At 36.2% G+C, this 25,109-nt stretch overlaps 2 protein-coding genes, 1 long non-coding RNA gene and 1 pseudogene across 6 annotated transcripts; 2 read left to right on the top strand and 2 right to left on the bottom strand.

Moving 5' to 3' along the window:
* The first annotated feature begins 200 nt into the window (after nt 1–200).
* LOC306880977 (protein lifeguard 1-like) lies at nt 201–4,251 on the top strand (annotated as a pseudogene). The gene is made up of 6 exons: nt 201–376; nt 503–582; nt 670–822; nt 3,458–3,621; nt 3,827–3,970; nt 4,068–4,251. The product of its transcript is annotated as a protein lifeguard 1-like (transcript).
* A 5,210-nt stretch (nt 4,252–9,461) lies between these two features.
* Nucleotides 9,462–18,232, bottom strand: LOC306881839 (poly [ADP-ribose] polymerase 2-like). Of its 3 annotated transcripts, none has more exons than XM_079436164.1 (18): nt 18,076–18,232; nt 17,342–17,430; nt 16,895–17,098; nt 16,659–16,823; nt 16,159–16,232; nt 15,935–15,985; nt 15,105–15,201; nt 14,100–14,175; nt 13,922–14,024; nt 12,141–12,306; nt 11,852–11,990; nt 11,339–11,402; nt 11,084–11,218; nt 10,813–10,940; nt 10,551–10,650; nt 10,313–10,411; nt 9,935–10,059; nt 9,462–9,851 (listed from the first exon to the last, which is right to left on the bottom strand). In XM_079436164.1, exons 2-18 carry the CDS (start codon nt 17,421–17,423, stop codon nt 9,692–9,694), a joined length of 1,968 nt encoding a protein of 655 aa, XP_079292290.1. In that variant the 5' UTR covers nt 17,424–17,430; nt 18,076–18,232; the 3' UTR covers nt 9,462–9,691. The 3 variants fall into 3 exon arrangements, with proteins under 3 accessions (XP_079292290.1, XP_079292289.1, XP_079292288.1); XM_079436163.1 differs by having other exon boundaries at nt 17,652–18,230; XM_079436162.1 differs by having other exon boundaries at nt 16,159–16,229; nt 17,652–18,185.
* A 1,442-nt stretch (nt 18,233–19,674) lies between these two features.
* Nucleotides 19,675–23,110, bottom strand: LOC306881858 (epimerase family protein SDR39U1-like). Its single transcript, XM_079436194.1, has 6 exons — nt 23,033–23,110; nt 22,426–22,532; nt 21,205–21,287; nt 20,991–21,112; nt 20,604–20,756; nt 19,675–20,360 (listed from the first exon to the last, which is right to left on the bottom strand). Exons 1-6 carry the CDS (start codon nt 23,046–23,048, stop codon nt 19,936–19,938), a joined length of 906 nt encoding a protein of 301 aa, XP_079292320.1. The 5' UTR covers nt 23,049–23,110; the 3' UTR covers nt 19,675–19,935.
* Nucleotides 23,111–23,555: 445 nt separating this feature from the next.
* On the top strand, nt 23,556–25,042 carry LOC306881877. The gene is made up of 6 exons (XR_013785178.1): nt 23,556–23,918; nt 24,135–24,157; nt 24,344–24,381; nt 24,469–24,491; nt 24,669–24,704; nt 24,814–25,042. It is a non-coding gene; the product is annotated as an uncharacterized lncRNA (long non-coding RNA).
* Nucleotides 25,043–25,109: the final 67 nt, after the last annotated feature.

Consider the following 25,109-nt stretch of genomic DNA (forward strand, 5'->3'; position numbering starts at 1 on the left):
ATAGCAAACAAACATTACAAACCCTATATCATTTCCTGTGCACTGTGATGCTATTTCTACATGTTTTTTTTCTTTGACTCATAAAAGTCCACTCCAAAGTGGAAAAATCTTTTCCTGTTGACATTCTGACAATGCAATCTCAACTAACCACATCTTGTTTAGGATGACAGATATAGAGAGCCAAAAACCTGTGCCTGAAAATGACCCTAGCCATGCAGCAACAGCACCCACCTCCATGCATGCCTCCTCCTTATCCTATGGGGCCTGTCATGTACCCTCAACCCGTTCCTGTACCAGTCAGCTTCATCCCACCCAACCTGCCGCCAGAAAGAGACCGGCATCAGCAAAACAGAAGAACCGAATCCAGACCCAGCAGGTGTTTGATTTCACTCAATTATCCATCTGATCTAACATTTACTTACAAAAATAAATAAATAAAACAAAAATAACCATCTAGTGACATGAATGTTGTCACAGTAATAATATTTTTCTTTTTTAATAGCTGTATTTCCACCTGAGGAATATCAGATGTTTGTGTCATCATTTGAGGATGATACTGTTCGGAAAGTGTTTATCAGAAAGGTGAGCATTTCTGTGATTTGCATGCCATGGTAAATATTATGATTGCTCTGAATGCTGGTCATTTCCAATCTCTCTCTACCCATGCAGGTGTTCAGTGTAGTAACAATTCAGTTACTCGTCACGTTCACTGTCGTCTGTGTGTTCACCTTCTCAAACACAGTCAAGGCAGCAGTTGAGAGAAACATCTGGGTGTACCTCAGTTCTTACATTATCTTTGCAGTATTGGGCACATGTCTTGCTGTGTTTTATAAAAAATTAATGAACTTTTCTATCAAATAGAGTGCAAAAGTTGGGTCCCAAGTAAAAATCACATTCATTTTCTCTATTAGGCCCTATAGTATAGTGTAACTGACTTTCAATGTTGTATATATGGTATATGCTTTTGTTGAAGACAACAGCCCACATTATTTTGACTTATTTTTTTAATAACCATCCAACACAGGAATTCCTAATGAAAAATTGCTTTACTCATGATTCTGCAAAGATATCTCCACCAGTCAGAGAACTGAAACAAGCAAATTGCAGCAAAAACTTTACATTTACATTTAGTTATTTAGCAGATGCTTTTATCCAAAGCGACTTACAGATGAGGACAATGGAAGCAATCAAAATCAACAAAAGAGCAATGATAAGCAAGTGCTATAACACGTCTCAGTTAGTTTAACCCAGTACACAAGGTTTTTTTAAATTATATAATAAATAAAAACAAAACAGATAGAACAGAAAAAGAATAGAGCAAGCTAGTGTTAGAGGCCTTTTTTGTTTATTGGATAATAAATAAAAAGAAACTGATAGAATACAAAAAGATTAGAAAAGCTAAAGTTTTATTTTTTTTATTATTATTTTTTAAGAGAACAAGCAGTAAATAAATAGAGTGCAAGTCTATGGGAAGTTTTTATTTTTAAGAACAGATATGTGCCAATAAGCACTGCAAATGATAATCAGTGACCCTATGCTCTCAAACTACTTAAATATTTGAATATGAATATTTTGCAATTAACATAAAATATATTGTTTCTATTATATATGTATATATAAATCAACATCTTTTAATCAATTGTTTAATATTTCTTCATTGTCATTCACAATGCGTCATGGGATTGTAGTTCTAGTACACAGCTTTATTTGCCTTATTGGCCAATTTTCAAAAATGTTTTTTTCATCAAATCAAAGTTTGCAATGTTATGATCCATCTTGTTGCTGGTAAGTTTGGGGCATGATTTACAACTGTTTAATTCATTTTTTTAAATCTCTATATGAAAAATGAACAGGTAAAATACTTCTTAAACCAAGACCACTGATAAAAGCACCCTATGCTTTTCTTGATTCATCTTCATATTCTGTATGAAGGATTAGCTTGAAAACTGGCTGAAACTCTCTAACCTTGAAAGGCAGCATTTCAGTTAACCAAGTCGGTTCCTTCTCTTTGTTCCTTCTGAATTTCCCCAAATTTACTACCTGACGACATTTATAATATGGGGCCCTGGACCACAAAACCAGTCTTAAGTCACTGCGGTATATTTGTAGCAATACCCAAAAATACATTGTATGGGAAATTTTTATTTTATGCCAAAAATCATAAGGATATTAAGTAAAGATCATGTTCCATGAAGATATTTTGTAAATTTCTTACCGTAAATATATCAAAACTTCATTTTTGATTAGTAATATGCATTGCTAAGAACTTCCTTTGGACAACTTTAAAGGCCATTTTCTCAATATTTTGATTTTTTGCACCCTCAGATTCCTGAATTTAAAATAGTTGTATCTCAGCCAAATATTGTCCTATCCTAACAAACCATGCATCAATGGAAAGCTTATTTATTCAGATTTCAGATTAATTTTTCACATTTCGTTTTGGAAACTTGACACTTAAGACTGGTTTTGTGGTCCATATATAGGTTGACCCAGGAAAAAATCTCCTTCTTTTAAGTCAGCCATTGCATTTTGTAACTTGGTTACTTCCTCTCCATGACCACAACAGACTGATGCAGCCTGTATTTCCTCTGTAAGTGCAGTGGCCTATATATAAAAGTTTATGTGAGCATTATGTACAGCAGGTGTCATCAGAAAAATAAACAGGGTGAAGAGGTTTATTTTTGTTATAATGCTGATTCTATATTATCTGGCTTATTATTCGCCAAATGAATCAACATGAAATATTGATTTGTAAGAAAGATTATATGAAACTACAAGTATAGAGGAAAGTTGTTGCCTGGGATAAAAGTCAATTAAAGTGGTTTAACATTTATTCCAAAATTAAGCGATTACTAATCATAATAGCATTTTCCAAAGAGCTGTGATGTCCTGAATAGCTTTTACATTAGATCATAGAAAAGTAGACCCCATTCACTAATAAATTCATATTGTACCTAGTTATGTGCACAGAAAAATTCTCACAAAATTTCCGCCATATTCACAGCTGAATTTGCTTTTATCTTCGTTGTAATGTTAATGAATCCAGAGCGCGTGCCACAGCTATATTATTTGCATAACATATGTCTAAACATGTCTATATAAGGGCTTTCTTATGCTCGTTTGCAAGACTGGGCGCATGCGTAACAGGAAACTTGCATGAATGAAAAATGAGTCCTTCTCAAAACCAGAACACCTATACTACCTCTTATTTGTGCATTTGTCTATACAGGTTGCATTTATGTCATTTATTAAATTGTAACTCAGAAATAAATACATTTGTGAAGTAAAATTATTTCTAATAATGCATTTTTTTTTATTAAAAATGGCTTGACAAATTACTTGTTCGTAAGGGTTTGTTTGTGCATTTGTGTAGTTTCAGTTGGTACTTTTAAAGTCTTGATCAGAAATCAAAATGTAATGTTATTACACTCAACACTTTAATCATATACCTTGGTAGAACTGTTTCAACATGCCCTTGTGTTACCTGCAGTCTGTGGTCACGCTGAGTCTGTCCTACATGGTGGGAACTGTAGCCTCATATCACAACACAAGTGCTGTGATCATCGCTTAGGATCAACTCTGGTCATCTCAATCTCATGCATCATCATTTTCTCTGCCCAGGTATGTTCAGCTTCTCTATAAATTACACTAATCTTACAGCTAATTTTAAGTTAAAGTTAGCTATATGTAATTTAAAGCACTGAATTACCTCAGTGCAATAGATAAAAAGAAAACCCTGAAAGACTAATTCAGAAAAGCATAACCGGGACTTTATACAGTTGCTCTGCAACCTCTAAACTTATTTCCTTTGCTGTGATCCTTTCAGACTCGCTTGGACTTCACAGTTTGTAATGGTATTCTGCTCATACTGTCCATCGACTTACTCATGTTTGGATTCTTCAGCATCTTTTTCTACTCCAGTGTTCTGCAAATTCTCTATGGATGTCTGGGAGCTCTTCTTTATGCCCTGGTAAAGCATGATCAACATTTAATAATACTAACCACTTAAGAAAATATGATTTTATTTGTGTCTCACTGTTACCAATGTTTTTCTTTCTCCCATGTAGTTTCTGGCAGTGGACTGTCAGCTGGTGATGGGCAGACAAACAGCCTTAATCCTGAAGAGTATGTCTTGCTGCCTTAATTATTTACCTGGATATCATTATGATATTCCTCTACATACTTATGATTTTGGGTGGAGGCTCCAAAAATGAAATTCACACATGCATAACATGCACACATGCTGGCTGATATTCACCCTTCTGAGCTCAAATATTCTTGCATCACTGCTATGCTCTCTCTACTGGTTCCCTGATCACGGTACTTGTATCTGGTTGTTTGTATTTGTTTAGGATGCACTTTTGATATGTACGCTTTCCATTTTATTTTTTTAGCAGATAAACATATTGTAAATTGCAATCTTACAAATTGTTGATCACAAGAACCTTTTGTAAGTCTTAAATATTATGCCTAATGTAAATGCCTTAATTGTTATAAATGTGATAAACATCCTACTGATGTGAATCATGAAATACTAACACTTATGTCCCTGTAATGTGACTGCTTAAATCAACAAATTCTGTTTATTTAAGCAAAATCTTATTGTAATTGCCTATGCAAGTAAAAATAAATACTAAAATGTATATTTCATATAAATATAGCACATTATTTTGATTATTAAAAATAATATAATATTCAATTTACACTGACAGACACAGTCAAAAGACAAATTCTCAGACAAAAAAAATCATAAATTTATGAATGTATACATGAATGTATACTCTTTATATTGGTTAGGTAATTGACTACAGACTGTATCTTTGTTAATTACTTTAAATAGTGGGCTAAATGATTGAGACTCTCTGGTATGGAGTCAATATAATGCCACATAAATATGCAAAATAATAAAGTTTAAAAAGATATGGAACTAAGAAGAAGTGGCTGGGCAGGGTAATAATAATCTTCATTGTAGTAGAGGGTGTAGCCTTCCTCGTGTCATTCAAAATCTCTGCGTTTATTTCTTCCAGTGAACACAAAAGAAATATTCTAAAGAATCTTAACACAATAACTTTCAATTCAATGACACTTACAGTTCATTGTGATCATGTATGTCAAGCTCTAAATAGGACAACAAAGAGGAACAGGAGAAAATAAGATTTTCAGCATATACCAACATAAAATTGTTTCAGTGTTTTTGTCCTTTTGGACCTCGACAGGTATGGTCATAGTACAACGTTGTTGTATAGACAAGACCTGCATTAAAACAACTAATTCTGTAATACCTGGACAAGTGTTTCATTAAAGCAACAGTATGTAGTTTTGTGATTTTTGTTACTTTGAAGCCCAATACATTTAAGCGAGTGCAATTCGCTGTGGTAGTTATAGACTTGAATTTTTACAAGTACTTCCTTGCTGAATTTTTGCTGGCTCAAAAAACAACATTGGAATGAGGGAAAGAAAGAGAAGCCATTTGAATTATTAGAAGTCAGTGTACCATCAGAATTATTTTGAAACTGATATTTCAAGGTAAGAAAGGGAAGTAAGGCCATTCAAAGTTACATTGTATTGTGGCTCGATTAAAGAATGTCCAAGTAACATATAAACTGTCTCTATTTAGGTGCATTTCACACTTTAAATAGCCCTTTAGCAGATTAACTTTACTTTTGAATGGAGATCTTGAAAAACAGATGGTGTAGTTTGATTATATCCTACAATAGGCCTCGTGAACACTTCGCTTCAAAAGTCTTTTTTTGTGTGAGTTCACCTTAAAAAAAAGAAACAGCATACAAGTTTGAAATGACATTCCTTTAGGGAGAATTATGCCTTTAATTAACCTTAAAGTAAACTACATCGTCTTTAAAGCTGTACTTCAACCAGTTTTTCTAGACCAACATTTTTTTCTGGGTGTTGGATTCATGTGTCATTCAAACAGTCCTGCAGGAATACATTTCAGAATGAGCTTTATTGCCAGGTATGTTTGCACATACGAGGAATTTGTTTTAGTGACAGTAGCTCCACAGTGCGACAGAATGACAGCAACAGGACAGGGCACAGATAATAAAACATTTAAATTAAAAATTTAAATAAAATGTACAAATATACAAACATGGACAATGTGCCAAATAGCACAAACACAATATACAAAATAGACAATTCAGTATGTACAGGTATGTTAGGTGCAAATTTGAAATGTAATAAGAATGTGTGTAAAATAAAATAAAAAGTATGATAGTGTTGTGTGTTTCATGTTTATTGTTAAGAGTTCAAATGTTCATGAGATGGATTGCCTGAGGGAAGAAACTGTTCCTGTGTCTGGTCGTTCTGGTGCTCAGAGCTCTGTAACGTCGACCAGACAGTAACAGTTCAAAGAGAGAGTGTGCTGGATGTGAGGGGTCCAGAGTGATTTTGCCAGCCCTTTTGCTCACTCTGGATAAGTACAGTTCTTGGAGAGTGGGGAGGATTGTACCAATGATTCGCTCAGCAGTCCGGACTACCCTCCGTAGTCTTCTGAGGTCAGATTTGGTAGCTGAGCTGAACCAGACAGTTATTGAAGTGCAGAGGACGGATTCAATGATGGCGGAGTAGAACTGTTTCAGCAAGTCCTGTAGCAGGTTGAACTTCCTCAGCAGGCGAAGAAAGTACAACCTCTGCTGGGCCTTTCTGACAATGGAGTCTATGTGAATGTCCCACTTCAGGTCCTGAGAGATGGTGGTGCCCAGGAATCTGAATGACTCCACTGTTGTTACAGTGCTGTTCATGATGGTGAGTGGGGGGAGAGCAGGGGGGTTTCTCCTGAAGTCCACAATCATCTCCACAGTTTTGAGCGTGTTGAGCTCCAGGTTGTTGAGACTGCACCAGACAGCCAGCTCCTTAACCTCCTGTCTGTAAGCAGACTCGTCACCGTCCTGAATGAGGCCAATCAGTGTGGTGTCATCTGCAAACTTCAGGAGCTTGACAGAGGGGTCTTTAGATGTGCAGTCGTTGGTGAGTAGAGGGAGAAGAGCAGTGGGGAGAGAACGCAGCCCTGAGGAGCTCCAGTGCTGATGGTGCGGGTGCTGGATGAGAATTTACCAAGCTTTACTAACTGCTGCCTGTCTATCAGGAAGCTGTTGATCCACTGACAGACTGAGGTGGGGACAGAGAGCTGAGTTAGTTTGGGCAGGAGGAGGTTTGGAATGATAGTGTTAAAGGCTGAGCTGAAGTCCACAATCAGGATCCTCACATAAGTCCCTGGTGTATCTAGGTGTTGCAGTGTGTAATGCAGTCCCATGTTGACTGCATCATCCACAGACCTGTTTGCTCTGCAAACTGCAGGGGGTCCAGTAAGGGTCCAGTGATGTCCTTCAGATAAGCCAAAACCAGTTTTTCAAATGACTTCATGGCCACAGATGTTAGAGCCACAGGTCTGTAGTCGTTAAGTCCTGTTATCTTGGGTTTCTTTGGGACGGGGATTATTGTGGAGCATTTGAAGCATGAGGGGACTTCACACAGCTCCAGTGATCTGTTGAAGATCTGTGTGAAGATGGGGACCAGCTGGTCAGCACAGGATTTCAGACAGGCTGGTGTCACACCATCTGGTCCTGGTGCCTTCCCTCTCTTGTTCTTTTTGAAGACCTGGCACACGTCATCTTCTCTTATCTGCAGTTTAGGTGTGGGGGAGAGGGGGGTTGCAGGAGGTGTGATTGGTGTTTTTTCAAACCTGCAGGAGAACTCATTCAGATCGTCTGCCAGTTGTTGATTCTCCACAGTGCTGGGGGATGGTGTCTTGTAATTGGTGATGTCTTTCAGACCTTTCCACACTGAAGCCGTGTCACTGGAAGAGAATTGGATCCTTAGCTTATCGGAATAATTCCTCTTTGCCACTCTGATCTCCTTTTCCAGTGTGTATTTGGCCTGTTTATTAAACTCTGTCCCCATTCCTGTAAGCATCTTCTTTGGCCTGATGGAGCTGTCTGAGTTTTGCAGTGAACCACGGTTTGTCATTGTTATAAGTTAGATGAGTCCTGGTAGGAATGCACATATCCTCACAGAAACTGATATAAGCTGTTACAGTCTCTGTGAGCTCGTCCAGATCATCAGCAGTAAGGTCGAGACAGGCTTGTAAAACCCGCTCTGTCTCATTTAGACATGATGTGAACCTTTCTGAACACTGCCAAGTGTTTACAATAATGTAGATATGGTTACATGTCTACACATTACCTTGTAGTCAGAGAATAATACCAACCTCAGCCTGTGTGAAACAAAAACATTCTAGATCTGTTTACTTGTTAATCTAACATCTATTAAGTGAACTCTACAGACACAGTGATAACATCTGATGCTATATTAATTGGATCAAGTCCCAGTTTTTCCACATTAAATGGTGCATTTTGATGTGTAAATGTACAGGCAACAAATTGAAGACATTTGCTTCACTGTAATCCACTTATTTTCTAAATCAAATGCTTTGGTTCGAACTACTCCAATGTGTAGCTTTTAATAATTTCTAGCTTTTATAATAATTATTATCAGCAGTTTTTTACTCATATATCCCCCAAATAAATGCTGTTCATTTATGTGGATATCATTTTGATATTTCTCTAAATTTTTTTATAATATTTCTTTTTTTTTTTTTTTTTCTTTTTGTCCTATTTGTCTTTCTGTGATATGGTCCTCTTTTTATTAGTTGTTACTGTACAGCACATTGGTCAACCTTGTGTTGTTTAAATTGTGCTATATAAATAAATAAAACAAACAACACACAATACCTACTAGAAGAGCTAAACTTTAGTTGGGTTTAATCAGAGGCATTTTAAATGATGGCTGGTGTGTACTGACTCCTATTTAACATGAGTTTGAATGCGATTTCTTAATTCTGAACACAGCCATCCTTAGTTATAAGAGGGTGTGCACACTTCTGTAATCACATTATTTTAGTTTCTTATTTTTACTCTCCCTTTCCTAAAAGATTTCAGTTTATTTTTAATTGAGTTGTACAGTTATAGTTTACATATAAGGTGGAAAAAGTTCTGAAATGATTTATCTTGGTCTCATTTTTTACACCACAGAAACCTGGCATTTTAACAGGGGTGTGTAAACTTCTTATATCCACTGTATATAATATAACCATGCAGTTCTCATGCAACCATTCATATGCAAATTAAACTGAAAGTGATATTTACATAGTAAATATCGATTTACACAGAAATAGTCTCAATACTCATGAGGACCATTAATATACTCTTACACAAAACATGACTTTTTATAAAGGTGTATTTCTATAGTCATCATGTAAATATTGAATTTATCATGTTTTTCATCTTACACTCATTCCCCCTTGTATTAATTTTGATGTACTGCTATTCATTTACATGCTTCAGTGTAATAAAGTCATATACATTCTACCAAACTAATAGATTCTGTTGTTTGTATTTCACAGATTTGGAGAAAAACGTAAACCAAATCATATATAACACAGTATTACAGTAGAAAATGTAATATTTTATTTTATTTTGATTAATAAGTGCAATATTCCATTTATGTCAACGGCAATCACTCATCAACTTCAGATAGCTATTGAAGTTACAACAGACGTTTACAGAATATGTTTAAGTCTATTTAAATTCATGAACACATGAGCTACATACTGTATAACTATAGTGTAGGTCCTTCACTTGTAAAACTGTTCTAAATATAAAGAATCCTGACTGCCTCACCACAGTGAAGAAAAGTTAAACTGAACTCGAAGGAGATACTTCATCTTTATCTGAGCAGGGTTATAAACAATGTACTCGTTATAAAGGAGGGTGTAACCTCCCTTCTGGCCCACCCCGGTCTTCACAGAGGGCCCCATGGGTACAGTCACACCATCCCTGAGAGAGAATGAGGAAAAAATTCTTCAGTACAGCACTTATGACTTACAGCACTTAAAAAGAAAATCGAAACGCAATCTCACAATGCAACATAGTTGTTTGGGTCAGGCGCAGTTTGCCCCAGGCCTTTTGAGCTATGTTTCCCAGAAGGCAGTTGGTCAGCACTGTAATCTGCATCCAAAAGTTCATTACTATTCCCAAGGGCAACCTGTGAACACAATATTGAAATGACTTTTTCCTGTAATCAGTAGCTTGTAATCAGTTTAGCATTTATATCTTTAAAAATAAGAGTTACATCACAGTAGCAGTTTTTACTCAAATATACTCCCTAAATAAATGCTGTCCTTTTCTATATATCCAACTTTCTGTTCATCAAAGTATCCTGAAAAAAGTATCAGTTTCCACAAAAATATTCTGGAAGTGGGAGCAGATCTTTTGATGTTTAGATACAAAAAACCAACCTCACTCAGCAACAAGAGTCCTTGTTTGTTCTTCTGATTGGCAAAGCAGTAATTGGCACTTTTAGATGACATGTCTGCAAAGTAGATCCCCTTACCAAACTTGAGGGGGAGGAAAAGTTAAAATATTATATTGGTTTGAATAGCTGTAGTCCATTGCTTTTACAAAGAATTTAGTAATGGTGGCAGCCAATATTATATTGATATTATTTGTCTGATTCAGTATATCTCTGCGTCTCACCATGTATCCTGTCACTGGAGCCTCTGGAGGGGCCACTCGCAGCCCCTGACTCAGGATCCCCACCCAGTTCGACAGACGGGAACCATGCCACAGGAGCATTCTAGCATCCACAATAACAAAAACAACTTGTACCATATGAAATACGATTGCTGTAATTCCGTGAAATCAGATGAGGCACACACTAGACCAGAATTTAAGGGAGTTCCTTTACATAGAGCATTACATAAGTGATAAAGAATAACTTAGGAAGGTGGTTTGCTACTTGTTTTCCATATCTGAGCAGAAGTTGTCCTTCTCGCCTTCTCTCTCCACAGCAAAGACGTCCAGAATGATCATTGTGTAGTCAATGTGGGTGGGTGCATGAGTGGACTGAAGATATTTCTCTATAACCTTCACAAAGACAGACAGTTTGTGTCTAAAACTGCATATTTAAACAGACTAGTTAGGTTTTTAACATCCATCTTCCAAAATTCTACTATTAATATTATATTGTACTTCAGCCATAAAAGAGCAAAAGAAGTCCCATATTGTACCTTGTATTCATTGCTGTTAGAATCTAGTGGCTGAAGTCGACATTGTAGAGAACGATACTGTCCGTCCAAAGGATGCTCATCGTTCTGAACAATAGACTGAACCATTTTCACTGCTATCTGGATGTCACTTAAAGCCTAAAAGACAAAAAACATGACTATAAACAGAACTCTATGAAAATGCAGTGAAATACAAACTGTCAATCAATTCTAGCCATTCAACATCAGCAATATTAAGCAGCAATTACAATGTCGCACCTCAAGCAAAGCAATTTTCTCCTTTAGCTCATCCTCTGTGCGTATTATATGGGGTGTCCGCAACCTGAATGAACATCAAGCAGTCAGGAACAACAAACATAAACACACATATACATAGTGAATATAAAATCTGAGTCATTAAGCCATATTAGCAACACTATTGTTAAAAAAAAATGTAATGTTAGGAAGATTTGTGTGTGTGTGTTTTTGAAAAAGGTCTCTCGATTGACAAGTTTGCATTTATTTGATCAAAAAACAATAATATTATGACAATTTAAAATAAATGTTTTCTATTTTTATATACTTTAATATGTCATTTATTTCTGTGATGAAAAAGCTGAAGTTTTAGCAGCCATTTCTCCAGTCTTCAAAAGAACAGGATTTATTTGAAAACTTTTTAATATTATAAAGTCTCTACAGTCACTTTTGATCACTTGATGTATCCTTGCTAAATAAAAGTATTAATTATTTCATTTAATTGACCCCAAGCCTTTGAATGGTAGTGTAACTTACCCAAAGTCATGGGGGATACGAGTGTAAAACTGGTTGCATGCATCCAAGAGTTCCTTATTACTCTTCTTTTTCTTTAAACACTCCTCAATCCTCTTCAAAGAGGCATAGCCGGCTCGAATTTGCTCTGTTGTTAGTTTTCCTTTAGCAAAAATAAAATAATTTAATGGTTTTCATTTGCAATTTTATCATATAAAAATGTTTGTGTTGTTTAGCTTGAATACATTCATCGTCACTAAAAATATCCAAGATTCATTCCATCGGTTTGGTTCGCAAATGCACACACACTCACCGAGTGGAGCTTTTTTGATGTCAAACTTCATTTCTAGCACACACTCTTCCATGGCTTTGAGGTCACATATAAGCTCTAGGAGAGACTGGACCTTGCTGTTCAGTTGGCAGGGCTTTATTTCAGGAGGAGAGGATACCACAGCCTTGTCCTTCTCCTGATGAGAGGTCTATGTACAGGTGCATCTCAATAAATTAGAATGTCGTGAAAAAGTTCATTTTTTTCTTGTAAGTTATTTCAAAAAGTGAAACTTTCATATATTTTAGATTCGTTGCATGTAAAGTAAAAAATGTCAAAAGTTTTTTGTTTTAATTTTGATGATTAGAGCTTACAGCTCATGAAAGTCAAAAATCAGTATCTCAAAACAGAATATTTACATTTGAGTTTCAATGAATGACCATCCCTACAGTATAAATTCCGGGTATCTCTTGTTCTTTGAAACCACAATAATGGGGAAGACTGCTGACTTGACAATGATCCAGAAGACGAACATTGACGCCCTCCACAAAGAGGGTAAGTCACAGAAGGTCATTACTGGAAGGTGTGGCTGTTCACAGAGTGCTGTATCAAAGCATATTAAATGCAAAGTTGACTGGAAGGAAGAATTTGGGTAGGAAAAGGTGCACAAGCAACAGGGATGACCGCAAGCTTGAGAATACTGTCAAGCAAAGCTGATTCAAACACTTGAGAGAGCTTCACAAGGAGTGGACTGAAGCTGGAGTCAGTGCATCAAGAGTCACCACGCTCAGACATCTTCAGGAAAAGGGCTGCCAAGCCACTTCTGAACCAGCGACATCGTCAGAAGCGTCTTACCTGGGCTGTGGAGAAAAGAACTGGACTGTTGCTCAGTGGTCCAAAGTCCTCTTTTCAGATGAAAGTAAATTTTGCATTTCATTTGGAAATCAAGGTCCCAGAGTCTGGAGGAAGAGTGGAGAGGCACAGAATCCATGTTGCTTGAAGTCCAGTGTGAAGTTTCCAAAGTCAGTGATGATTTGGGCTGCCATGTCATCTGCTGGTGTTGGTCCACTTTGTTTTCTAAAGTCCACAGTCAATGCAGCCATCTACCAGGAAATTTTAGAGCACTTCATGCTTCCTTCTGCTGACAAGCTTTATGGAGATGCTGATTTCATTTTCCAGCAGCACCTGCCCACACTGCCAAAGGTACCAAAATCTGGTTCAATGACCATGGTGTTACTGTGCTTGATTGGCCAGCAAACTCGCCTGACCTGAACCCCAGAGAATCTATGGGGTATTGTCAAGAGGAAGATGAGAGACACCAGAGCCAACAATGCAGATGACCTGAAGGACGCTATCAAAGCAACCTGGGTTTCCATACCACCTGAGCAGTGCCACAGGCTGATTGCCTCTATGCCACGCCGAATTGAGGCAGTAATTAAAGCAAAAGGAGCCCCTACCAAGTATTGAGTACATATACAGTGAATGAACATACTTTCCAGAAGGCCAACTTCTCATTTTCACTAAAAATGTTTTTTTTTATTGGTCTTATGAAGTATTATAATTTGTTGAGATGAGTGAATTGGTGGGTTTTTGTTAAATGTGAGCCTAAATCATCACAATTAAAACAACCAAGGACTTAAACTACTTCAGTATGTGTGCATTGAATTTATTTACTACACGAGTTTCACAATTTGAGTTGAATTACTGAAATAAATTAACTTTTCCATGACATTCTAATTTATTTAGATGCACCTGTATAGCTATAATGAGGAATGAAACAAATGTAATGCAGAGCAATGGATCATGTGGTATTGAGGTCTTTTTACCTTGTCTTCAGTGTTGTAGTCTACAAATACCATGTCATATTTTCCTGCAACCTTCTCAAAATTTGCTCGATGCTCCCACTCATTCTTGGTCTTGTCAAAGAATCTGTATACAAGCAGATTATAAGCAAAATCTTTCTTATATCTTATAAAGTAAATAACTAATTTAAAAAAACATTACTTCTTTTTGAAGGTGTCTTTGGCCTGAGCAAGATGGCCCCCACAGTTAACCAAGCTGTTCTGTCCTACTTTACCCACTGAAGAGAAAAAAACAACAAGAACATGGATGATAATGAGTCATGATAAGATCAAGATCAGGCCCTTTCTTTCGGGAACATGCTTCACAACTCCTTGTTCAAGCTCTTGTTCTGTCCAGGCTGGACCATTGCAATACTCTCTTGGCAGGTCTTCCAGCCAGTTCTATCAAACCTTTACGATTAATCCAGAACGTGGAGGCAAAATTCATTTTTAATTAGCCAAAAAGAATGCACCTCTGTTTAACAATTTGCACTGGCTACCAATATGCTCACATAACATTCAAGGCATTAATATTTCCCTACAAAACCAGCACTGGCTCTGCACCCCTTTACCTAAATACACTACTTCAGACTTCTGTGCCCTCTAGAAGCTTGCGTTCTGCAAGTGAACATTGCTTTATTGTTCATCCCAAAGAGGCACAAAATCACTTTCACAGACTTTAAATGAAATGTTCCCTCCTGGTGGGATGACCTGCCCAACTCGATCCGAGCATCTTCAAGAATCGGCTAAAAACACATCTCATCCATCTTTATTTGACCCTCAAACTCTAGCTCTCTCTATTCTAATTCTATTCTATAAAAAAACAAAAAAACTAACACTAGCTTTTCTAATCTTTTTGTATTCTATTCGTTTTCTTTTTATTTATTATTCAATTAACAAAAGCAAAAAAGGCCTCTAACACTAGCTTGCTCTATTCTTTTTCTATTCTACCGGTTTTCTTTTTATTTAATTTAAAGAAAACAAAAAAAAAACTTGCTACGTGTACTGCGTTAAGCTAACTGAGACAGCACTTGCATATCATTGCTCTCTTGTTGATTTTGATTGCTTCCATTGTCCTCATCTGTAAGTCGCTTTGGATAAAAGCGTCTGTTAATAACTAAATGTAAATGTAAATGATAATAAAGTCCAGCCTGGTTTCAGTACATACCCCGTCCCCACCTCATCCAAACACTGTAGGCTTTCCCATTGTCATCCTGAAGAAGCTGAATCAGGTAATATTTATTGTTGTTGAACTGAAGATTAGTCTGTAACAGTTAAAAGCAGAAGAAAGGGATATCACACAATGTCATATGCTGCACATTGTTTTCATATAGGCAAGGCAAGTTTATTTATATAGCACATTTCATACACAATGGTAATTCAAAGTGCTTCACATAAAAAGAAGTAAAATAATCATTAAAAATAAAAAATAAAAATCACAACAATAAAACCAGAAATTATATAAAAATTCATTTAAAATGAATTTAGAACAGTTAGAAATAAAAATGATTATACATAAAAATACTAGGGTCAATTGTTTTAAATTTAGGGTCAATATGTTTTAGTTTTGTTTTTTTGAAAGAAAGACATTTTTATTCAAAGAAAGAAAGACTTTTATTTAGCAAGGATGCATTACACTGATCAGAATTTACAGTTTAAGTTTCATTTTCAGATTTCTATATCAAATAAACACTATTCTTTTGAACTTTCTATTTTCTATACAAAATATTAAGCAACTGTTCTCAACATTGTTACTAATAAGAAATGTTTCTTAAGCACCAAATCAGCATATTAGAATGATTTCTGAAGGATCACGTGAATGTGATCAAAATTTAGTTTTGCTATCAGAAGATAATTACTTTTAAATTATATTTCACAATATTACTGTTTTTATTTTTGATCAAATAAATGCAACCTTGGTAAGCATAAGAGATTACACAAAGAAAATCTTACCGACCCCAAACTTTTGAACAGTAAGGTAATATCTTCAATAATTACCTGATTCAGCATTACATCATATACATCAGCCCCCTCGCTGTAGATGTGGGCCTGTGAATAACCAAAGAAAAGAAATCTAATGAGAAGAATGCATTAAAGTATGCAAAGTCTATATTTAGAAGAACAGGGATGTTTTCAAAGTTTTTATATGTGATTACACAATAGTAAAATACTGTACAGTAATTTCACTTGACATGAATCTATAATGCATTTAAGTTAATTACCTTTCCAATTTTAGCCATGCATTCCGGATCAACCGGGGCTTTTCCTTTCATAATGACCGTCTTCACAACCTCTTCTTCAGAACACGAGGGAAAAAACAAAACAACAGTTAAAGTCAATCTTATGTAATATAATGAAGTGAAGTGACATACTGCCAAGTATGGTGACCCATACTCGGAATTCGTGCTCTGCATTTAACCCATCCAACGTGCACACACACAGCAGTGAACACACACAGCAGTGAACACACACACCGTGAACACACACCCGGAGCAGTGTGATGCTCCAGTAATGTGATGCATTTGAGAGTGAAAGATATTCAACCAATGTATTTATTAAACAAATGTAGGACAGGAACATTTTTGTCCAATGGGAATTGAATGGATTGTGGAACGTGGTCTCAATCTGGTGATTGAAATAGAGGGGTTGAAAACTAGGAGGGATTGGTAATATCAGACAAAAAGAAAAGTCAAAGGAAGTTCATCTAGCAAAGAAGCATCACCTTCACTCTCCTCTTTTACAACGGGCTTGGCTTTGTTCCCTCTCTGACTCCTCCCTTCTTTGCGTCTCTTCTTGGAAATCGGTTGCTCCTCTTCCTCTTGTTTAACCTGAACAACATCTGCAGCTCCATTTTTGCCATTCAAAGCATTCCCTTCATTTGCATCTTCTGCAATGCAACAAATATGCAGCTATTAGATTTTGTGACAGATACTGATGCAACATCAGACACAGACATACCTGACTTCACTTTCTGAAGGCGTATTTTTCGTTTATACTTGGTGACAGTATTAGACTGAGTCATTTTGACAAGATCCACTACATAACCAGGTCCGTTCGCCAGTGACATTGTCTTTTCACCGGCCTGCTTTGCTGTATCCAGCTGGACACACACCTCTGGGGGATACGGTTCCCAGTCACCATCGTCCCCCTTCCACTGCCAAACTAAAAAGAATAAAATATTCAGTGATCATTATGTGAAATATGAACATCTAAAACTAAAACAGTGTCACACATCAAAGTGATTTAGAGATTAAATACGATCAAATTGGTGTGGCTGTGGATTTACACATATTTACTTGAAAAAGCAATTGTGTGGTCAGTTTTCAGTGCTTGACTAACATACTTTAAATGCTGCTCATGAAACTTTGAGCTGTTTTGGCATGTTCAGTGAAAGTGAATTCATACTTGTCTTCGCCTCTGTAGCTTCACTCCCTGAATCTGCCACAGACTTGCCCAGGCAACTCCTTGTTCGTCGCATGCTTTCCATAAAACAGCTGAAATGAGAGGAAACGTTTCCCGTACCGATGGTTTACGTAACGTTGAGTATTACATAAACACGGTGATGGAATACATAGTGACTCATTTCATTTGAGTTTCTATCTACATCATCCCATAAACATGGATATAGCGTCAAAACAACTTCAGAGAAATGTTACAACATAATATACATTAAAATGTAAATAATCACATGATTTAAATGTTTTTCAGCACCTACCTAAGATTTAAGATCTCTACTTCGGTGCACTGACTGGCGCGGACCTTTTATCTGGGAACGAACTGAGCATTGAGCTTGTTTCTAGACGGATTTATTTTGAAGTTGTATTGCCGACGACCACATGAGCATGCGACCATACATGACTGTAACCAGTAATCAAGTATCTAATTTGTTGTTGGTTTTGATAATATCAAAAATTCAAATTCAAATTTTATTTGTCACATACATATACATACATATACATACATATACATAGTGAATAAACATGTATTTACTAGGCAGCCGAATGTACAAGATGCCATGTGGTTTTATGTTTAAAAGACGCGCAACGGGTATATCTATCACTGTCATATATCAATATTATTTACTAAAGATAGTAACGCAAAAGAGCGGAGGGAGAGTAGTCTGAATTGGGTTCTAGTACCTTGTACTAGCTCACACATTGAACTCATTCGCCAGCCGCGAGTGTTTCCAAGTCTGCGGGGATCGCATCGGTTGAACTGCTGAAACTACGCAGGAATCAACGTCTTGTGCGAGAACACCACGCCTTGACCCACGTTTCTGTGCGCTCGCTCATCTGTTCAGATGATGTCCTGCGAGGACAGCTATTGGCTCTTGTCTCAGACCTTCCCCGAGGTAATTGGTGGAGTGACGAGCACTCAGCACGTGACCTCTACAGTAAGCTTCCTACCGCTCCGTAGTATGACGTAAATTGTGCCTCTATATTTACCCTCGCGACTGTGCGACTCGTTACAATGACGGTGAGGCAAATAGGGCGGCGAAAGATAAAACATTTATAAAACGTATATTTGTAAAACAATTCAGGTCAGCTTCGTTTCCCAGAAAATTGTTTGGTTTTTAGTTCAAATATTGCACGCTATTCTCAAGCCGAATGTTAAGGGTAGTGTTTATGTAAATGACTTCGCAGTGATTGGGTAGTTGATGCATGACCTATCATTGAACCTTTTATTCTAAACATACATCATGCATATTTTGTATGTTCTTGATTTCAGCAATAATAATAATAATAAACACATAATGTATATAAATTCAAAGGGAAAGCTGTATGTTTTCAGAATTATATTTTGGAATATAAAAACATTACATAATGAAATTATCTATTTTATTAAGAAAATACTATTGAAACAAGCAGAAACGGACTCTTTGCAAAACCAATTTTCTTGCATTTTTTAAAATGATATAAAATAATACATACACCTCATGGAATAAACTAAAAATAAGAGAAGTTGTACCCTTGCCTTTGCTAGTTTTATTTCAAATCCTTTGTCTTAATAGTTCCATGCATAATAATTATAAAAGTTTTTAAAGTTTTCAATACTACTTTTACATGGAGTATACTATACAACACCATCAGAAAAGTCAATGTCCCAGACTCCCAGTAGTATTTTGAGCATTTTCATAGGCCTATATGTGCAGGATTTTGTATAGTAAAACTGTCCACTACCAGTTCCAAGTTTTACTTTTGTGCTATATATAAATATAAATCATTTTGAGGTTAGCACGTTTTTATTATCCTTATATTTCTATAGTTTTACAGAAGTCAGTAATGTGATGCATGACTTAACAAGCTTATTGAGTATATCTAACATTAAAGTGAAAGTGACGTGACATACGGCCAAGTATGGTGACCCATACTCGGAATTCGTGCTCTGCCTTTATCCCATCCAAAGTGCACAACTACAGCAGTGAACACACACCCGGAGCAGTGGGCAGCCATTTATGCCTTGCTCAAAGGCACCTCAGTCGTGGTATTGAGGGTGGAGAGAGCGCTGTTGGTTAAACAGTTGGTGTAAGTGAATTGTGTCCATATGTAGATTTTATCATGTGTTGATGTGCATTTCTTCTAAAAGTAGTGTTTGAAGAAAAATATGTAAATGTTCCATGTAGAGGATGACCCCATGGATCAGACTGATGAGCCAAATATAGCCACTCAAAATCACATAACATCTGCTGTGATTATATAATGATGGAATATACCACAAATACCACAGCTGGACTCAATAATTTTCATATAAACATTTAATTACAAATGAAGTGCTCATTTTGCACACAGACAGATATGATTATTTATTAAGGGGGACAGACAAAGCAGCTGAGAACAATCTGTATTTCGTATCTACATTAAATCAAGCAAGTACAAGCAAGCTTTATTTTTTATATGCTTAATTTAAATTTAAAATGATATATTATAAGAAATATATTGCACTTGTCTGTTTAAAAAGATCATAATCTCCTCAGGCCTCTTCTCTGTTTTGACTGATTACTAATATCCAACAATTTCTTTTAAAGCAGAGGTCAGATCTGCGTATTGAAACTCAAAGCCAGATTCAAGAGTTTTCTTGGGCACCACTTTCTGGCCTTGTGTGAGGATGATAGCTCTCTCAGAACCAAGGAAGGCATCTAAGAAAAAGCCAGGCACAGGGAAGATAGTAGGTCTTTTTAGAGTCCTGCCCAATTCCTTAGTGAATTCAAAATTGGTATTCAGTGCAGGTGCAACTCCATTAAATACATCTGGCTCTGTGGATGGCTCTTCTTTGGGCTCCAAGGCATGGGTGATGATGCCAGCAAGGTCTGACACATGGATCCAAGGGAAGGGCTGTCGTCCTGAGCCAAGCGTCCCACCCAGGCCAAGCCAGAAGGGAATCAACATCTGTTTCATGGCACCACCATCACGCCCTAACACTGCACCTGAGGGTGAGTGGAAGAAAGTACATAATTACACTACTGTAACAAAGGTTTGCTAGATTTATTTCTGTTTTTGAGTCTCTTATGCTCACAAAGGCTGCATTTATTTGATCAAAAATACAGTAAAAACAGTAACATTGTGAAATATTACAAAAAAAATGTATTACTCTACTTTAACAAATTTTATTTTGTAACATTGCAGGTGAGATCTAGCACTCTGGTGAGACATTTGTTTAGAAGATTCACCTGGTCTGATGATCACTTGTCTGGTTTTCTTAGCGCTGTTTTCAGGTAGTTGCCCTGCCGCCTCCCACTCTTTCACCAAACTAGACAGGAAGTCAAATGGTGTCCATTCACTCTCCTCAGTGTACTCGGTTTGAAGACTAGGTTTATAACACGCTGACAAAATCAGAGAAAAGCTGCATGAAATGTCTACCTTAAAAAATTTAATTTTTAAAAATAACTGTAGACATAAAACATTATTCTGTATAATTGACTTTTTTCCTTTAACTGATCAAATCAGCATGGAGGAGACAAGAACATAGATGGAGACAAATGTGTTTATTATTCATTATTTAAAACAAAATATCTATAATATTATGTCTAGCTTGCTATAAAACACCTGTTATTTACCTACACCTGTAACAAGCACCCATGAATGAGGTGGAGTAGGTGAAGCAGCAATAGCTTGGGCAAGAACTCTGGTCGTGTTTACTCGGCTGGAGACCAGATCCTTTTTGTAACTTTCATTCCACCTAGAGAAAACATTAAAATTATATTAACATAACCATATTAAAAAGAAGAACTCATTATTTTGATACATTGTCACTATGAAGAAAATCCTTACCATCTTAAAGGATTCATAATATTCTCCCCTGCTAGATTGACAGCACCCTCACATGGCGGGAGGCCTCCTGACTCTACATCAGCCTGTTAGGACAGGTAAACTTCAGTCAAACTTACCAAAATGCAACATTTAGATTTAACTTTACCTTTAAGAGGTATGATAACATTACACATGAATGACTCCAGAGCTGGGCATTACAAAGCAATTAATTATTATTGCTATAATACTGAATAACATTGTAATCTTGTAAATTGTAGACATTCTGTCTCTCGTATCTTGTCAGTGTCTGCTCTTGCTTGGCCATTTGTTGTGAAAAAATAAGGAAAGTGTGTCCAGCTAAGTTCAATTAGTATTTTGTTAGATGGGTATAAAAAAAAAGCTTAGTTTACCGCGGCAGCGGTCGTGTGAAGTCCTCAAAGGATATAAGTATCGCCTCTTTTCTACTACTTGTTTCACTTCTGTTTGAGTTTTTATAACCATTTCTTACTGTGTGTAAGTAAGTTGTTGTTTTTAGCATGTGTGTTTGGTAGTGTTATTTCTTAGGATTACTGATAAACTATACTGTTGTGATTTGTATTTGTTATCTATTTTAATTTTAGTTAATGTCAGAATTTATTATGTCTGTATAGGTCTTTTATTAAGTTTTAGTTTGATTTGAGTTATTTTAATACTTCAACAAACTAAATAGAAATGAAATGATATATATATATATATATATATATATATATATATATATTTAATTTATAAATGTGTATGTATATATATGTATGTATGTGTGTGTGGTTGTACATACAGTATACACATATAGTTTTGTGTGTGTGTTTGGCTTAGTGTTATGTTAGAATCATTATTATACTCATACCTTTTGTTCTTTAATATTTTCAATTGTTTTTAGCTTTATTTTTCATTTAAATGTTAAGTTTTAAAATTTTGTTGTATGCATTTGTCATTATTTAATTTCTTTATTTTTAAAATGTGTATAGGTAGTATTTATAAAGTTTTAGCTTGTAGTTTTGGATCTGTTTTTAGTTGTTTTAATACTACAATTGATTGCTTCTGTTGTCCTCATTTGTAAGTCGCTTTGGATAAAAGTGTCTGCTAAACGACTAAATAATAATAATAATATCAAGGTATTCCTTCGGCTTGAACTTAAAATTAAATATAGATTAACTAACTAAAAGTCGACTTTAGTGCATATCTTAAATGTAAGTTAAACCATACCCATGTTATTTTTCCTGGGCCAGGCTGCCTGGATATGAGTGTGATTTCATGACCTTTGCTTTTCAACAAACGTGTCAGCTCACGACCCACAAACCCTGATCCTCCGCCTGATGAGAGTGAAAACGTAAAAAAATAAATAGAAATAAAGCTTTATTAATGTTACAATCAAATAGAGCCAGTGTGGTATAGGGGAACAAAATTATCCTACTGTATTTACAGTATAGCAACTAGAATATGGAGTGTAGATGTCTTCTCCCATACTGTACAGCAATTTGGATCAAATCATGCCATTTTTACATAATTATTATGTTTGCAAGCATCCCGTGCACGTGTAGACGCGCAGGCGCTGTTAAAGCACTTACGAAACAGATCACCTCAGGCTAAATTAAACTCTCATTTATACTGTAACTGATCAATAAAGCCACCCATGTTATAAGAACAAAATCTCATGCGTTCAAATAAGGTGACAGGATATTTTAATACATTTACTACATATTTTAATATAACAGCTATGTTTATATCACAAGAGGCTCCAGTGTGACACACGACCACTCAAAATGAGCTATTTTCTTACGCTTTCATGCAAAAATGGATATAAGTGATATACCTATTACAACTCTCATCGTGCTTCAAAAGTACAGTCCGTTGCAGAAATCCACATCTCTCTGCCTTCGAAGGTTAAACCAATGAGAGCGTCGTATGTTTACCACGTGATCGACTCAAACTGGACCGCAACCGCAGCCATGTTGATAAGGGCAGCAGGTTACTTTCTTTCAACTACTATCAGCATTATTGTGCTTGACTGTTTAAATGCATCAATGCTAAAACGTTGCAATTAGTAATATAATACTACAAATATAACATGATAAATCAGGTACACTCTATTAACATACACTTTTTGTAATAATACTCTTTAAGACAACTATTGTAATTGGGCATTCATAATGCCTATTAAATGCGCCATTCTAGATCTGTTGGCAGTTAATACAATATGAGAGTTAATCAAAGCTTTTCCACACATAAGTCAGGTCATGTCTGACTGAATTTAATGAGTTCACTTTGATCCAGTTAATAATAATTTGTGGGGGTGGGGTGCCGCGACCGGAAGCGCTTTTTTCCTGTAGAAACACGTGGTTGATTAGGAGATAAATACGGCCTCTTGCGATCTGGTAACTCCCATTACTTTGCTGCAGAGACCTATACTTGCTTGCAAGAGTAACATCCTTTTTCTGCTGGTGACGTTCAATGAAGTAGGAACATTTGTGTGTAGCTCTCAAAAATATTGGGTTTGAATGCCCTTTTTTAATTTGGTAATATTTAAACACTAATTTAATTGCCCATTTATATCGTTTTAGCCTACATGTATTGTAAAGTTAAGCATTTAGCCTGCTGCTGTTTTTTGTTTTTTTGGCTGTTTGTAAAATATAAATAACTTGGGGAAAACGCCTCCTTTTCTATCATATCGATGTGATGGACCCATTGGATTGTACTCCGTAAGTTCATCCTTTTATTCATATTTCACAGGAATGCTGAAAGCTAATGTGTGAAAGTTTTGTTGGTGGCCGAATTGGTTGTAGTGGCAGTTTCACCTGAATCTCATGTTTGCAAACCTACTGCACTGACTGGTTAAAGTTGCGGAATGCAGCGATGAGAGGTTTTGGTTTCACTCGGAATTCTTTCTAATATGCAGCATTTCTGTTTGTTTACAGGAACCCGCGTTTATGGACATGAGGTGAGTTCAAATCTCGCGTGCCTCGTGCGAGCATATGTCTCCCTCCCGAGGTGATGAGTTGCATGATAGTCCGTGTTTCTGATAACCAGTGATTATTAACATGCTCTGATTTAATAAAGTGCTCATGGGTGAAAAATGACCCCAGTTTACTCTAAACGTTGTAACATGTTCATTAATGTTTTGCAGGAACCTCAACTTTTGAAAGCATTGAAGTGCTGAATAAGGTAGGCTTCGTGCGTTTCAAAGGAATAAAGCTAGGGTTTTTCCATCGGAATTTTTTGTAATATGCGATATTTCTTTAATCTTTACAGGGACCTGCATTTATGGATTTGAGGTGAGTGCAGATCTCATGCAAGCGAATGTCTCTTGCTTAAGTGATGAGTTGCATAATAGTCCGTGTTTCTGATAACCAGTGATTATTAACAACATTCTGATTTAATAAAGTGCTGGGAGGTGAAAACGACCCCCAGATTAGCATGTTTGTTCTAACATCTTCACTAATATTCTGCAGGTACCTTGGTGACTGAAAGCAGAAATGTTGAATAAGGTAGGCTTTGTTTCATTCTGATACCAAGTTAATTTGTACTGTAAAGGCAGTAACACCTTCCCTTATTTAATGTATTTGTACTGCATTAATCCCATTTTCCTTTATTTAGGTATTTATTTCATGTGACCAGACTGACGTCTATGGATTTGAATGAACTTCACTGACCTTTTGTTTTACTGGAGATAAAACCGAATTATTTTACTGAAAACTAGAGTATATAATTGTAACTTGTAGTATGGTGTATGTCCATGTTTGCTGTCCATCTTGGAACTCTGACAGATGCTAGCAATATACTGTCAGTGATGTAATTTGAAACTGCTGCAATAAATTCTCATTTTAAAATACATGGCTGATTCATGGCGTAGATTGTGTACTAGCAATGCCTTTTAAAATTGGCTATAAAAG

Source organism: Barbus barbus (assembly GCF_936440315.1).
Source record: "Barbus barbus genome assembly, chromosome: 15".
Lineage (NCBI taxonomy): Eukaryota > Metazoa > Chordata > Actinopteri > Cypriniformes > Cyprinidae > Barbus > Barbus barbus.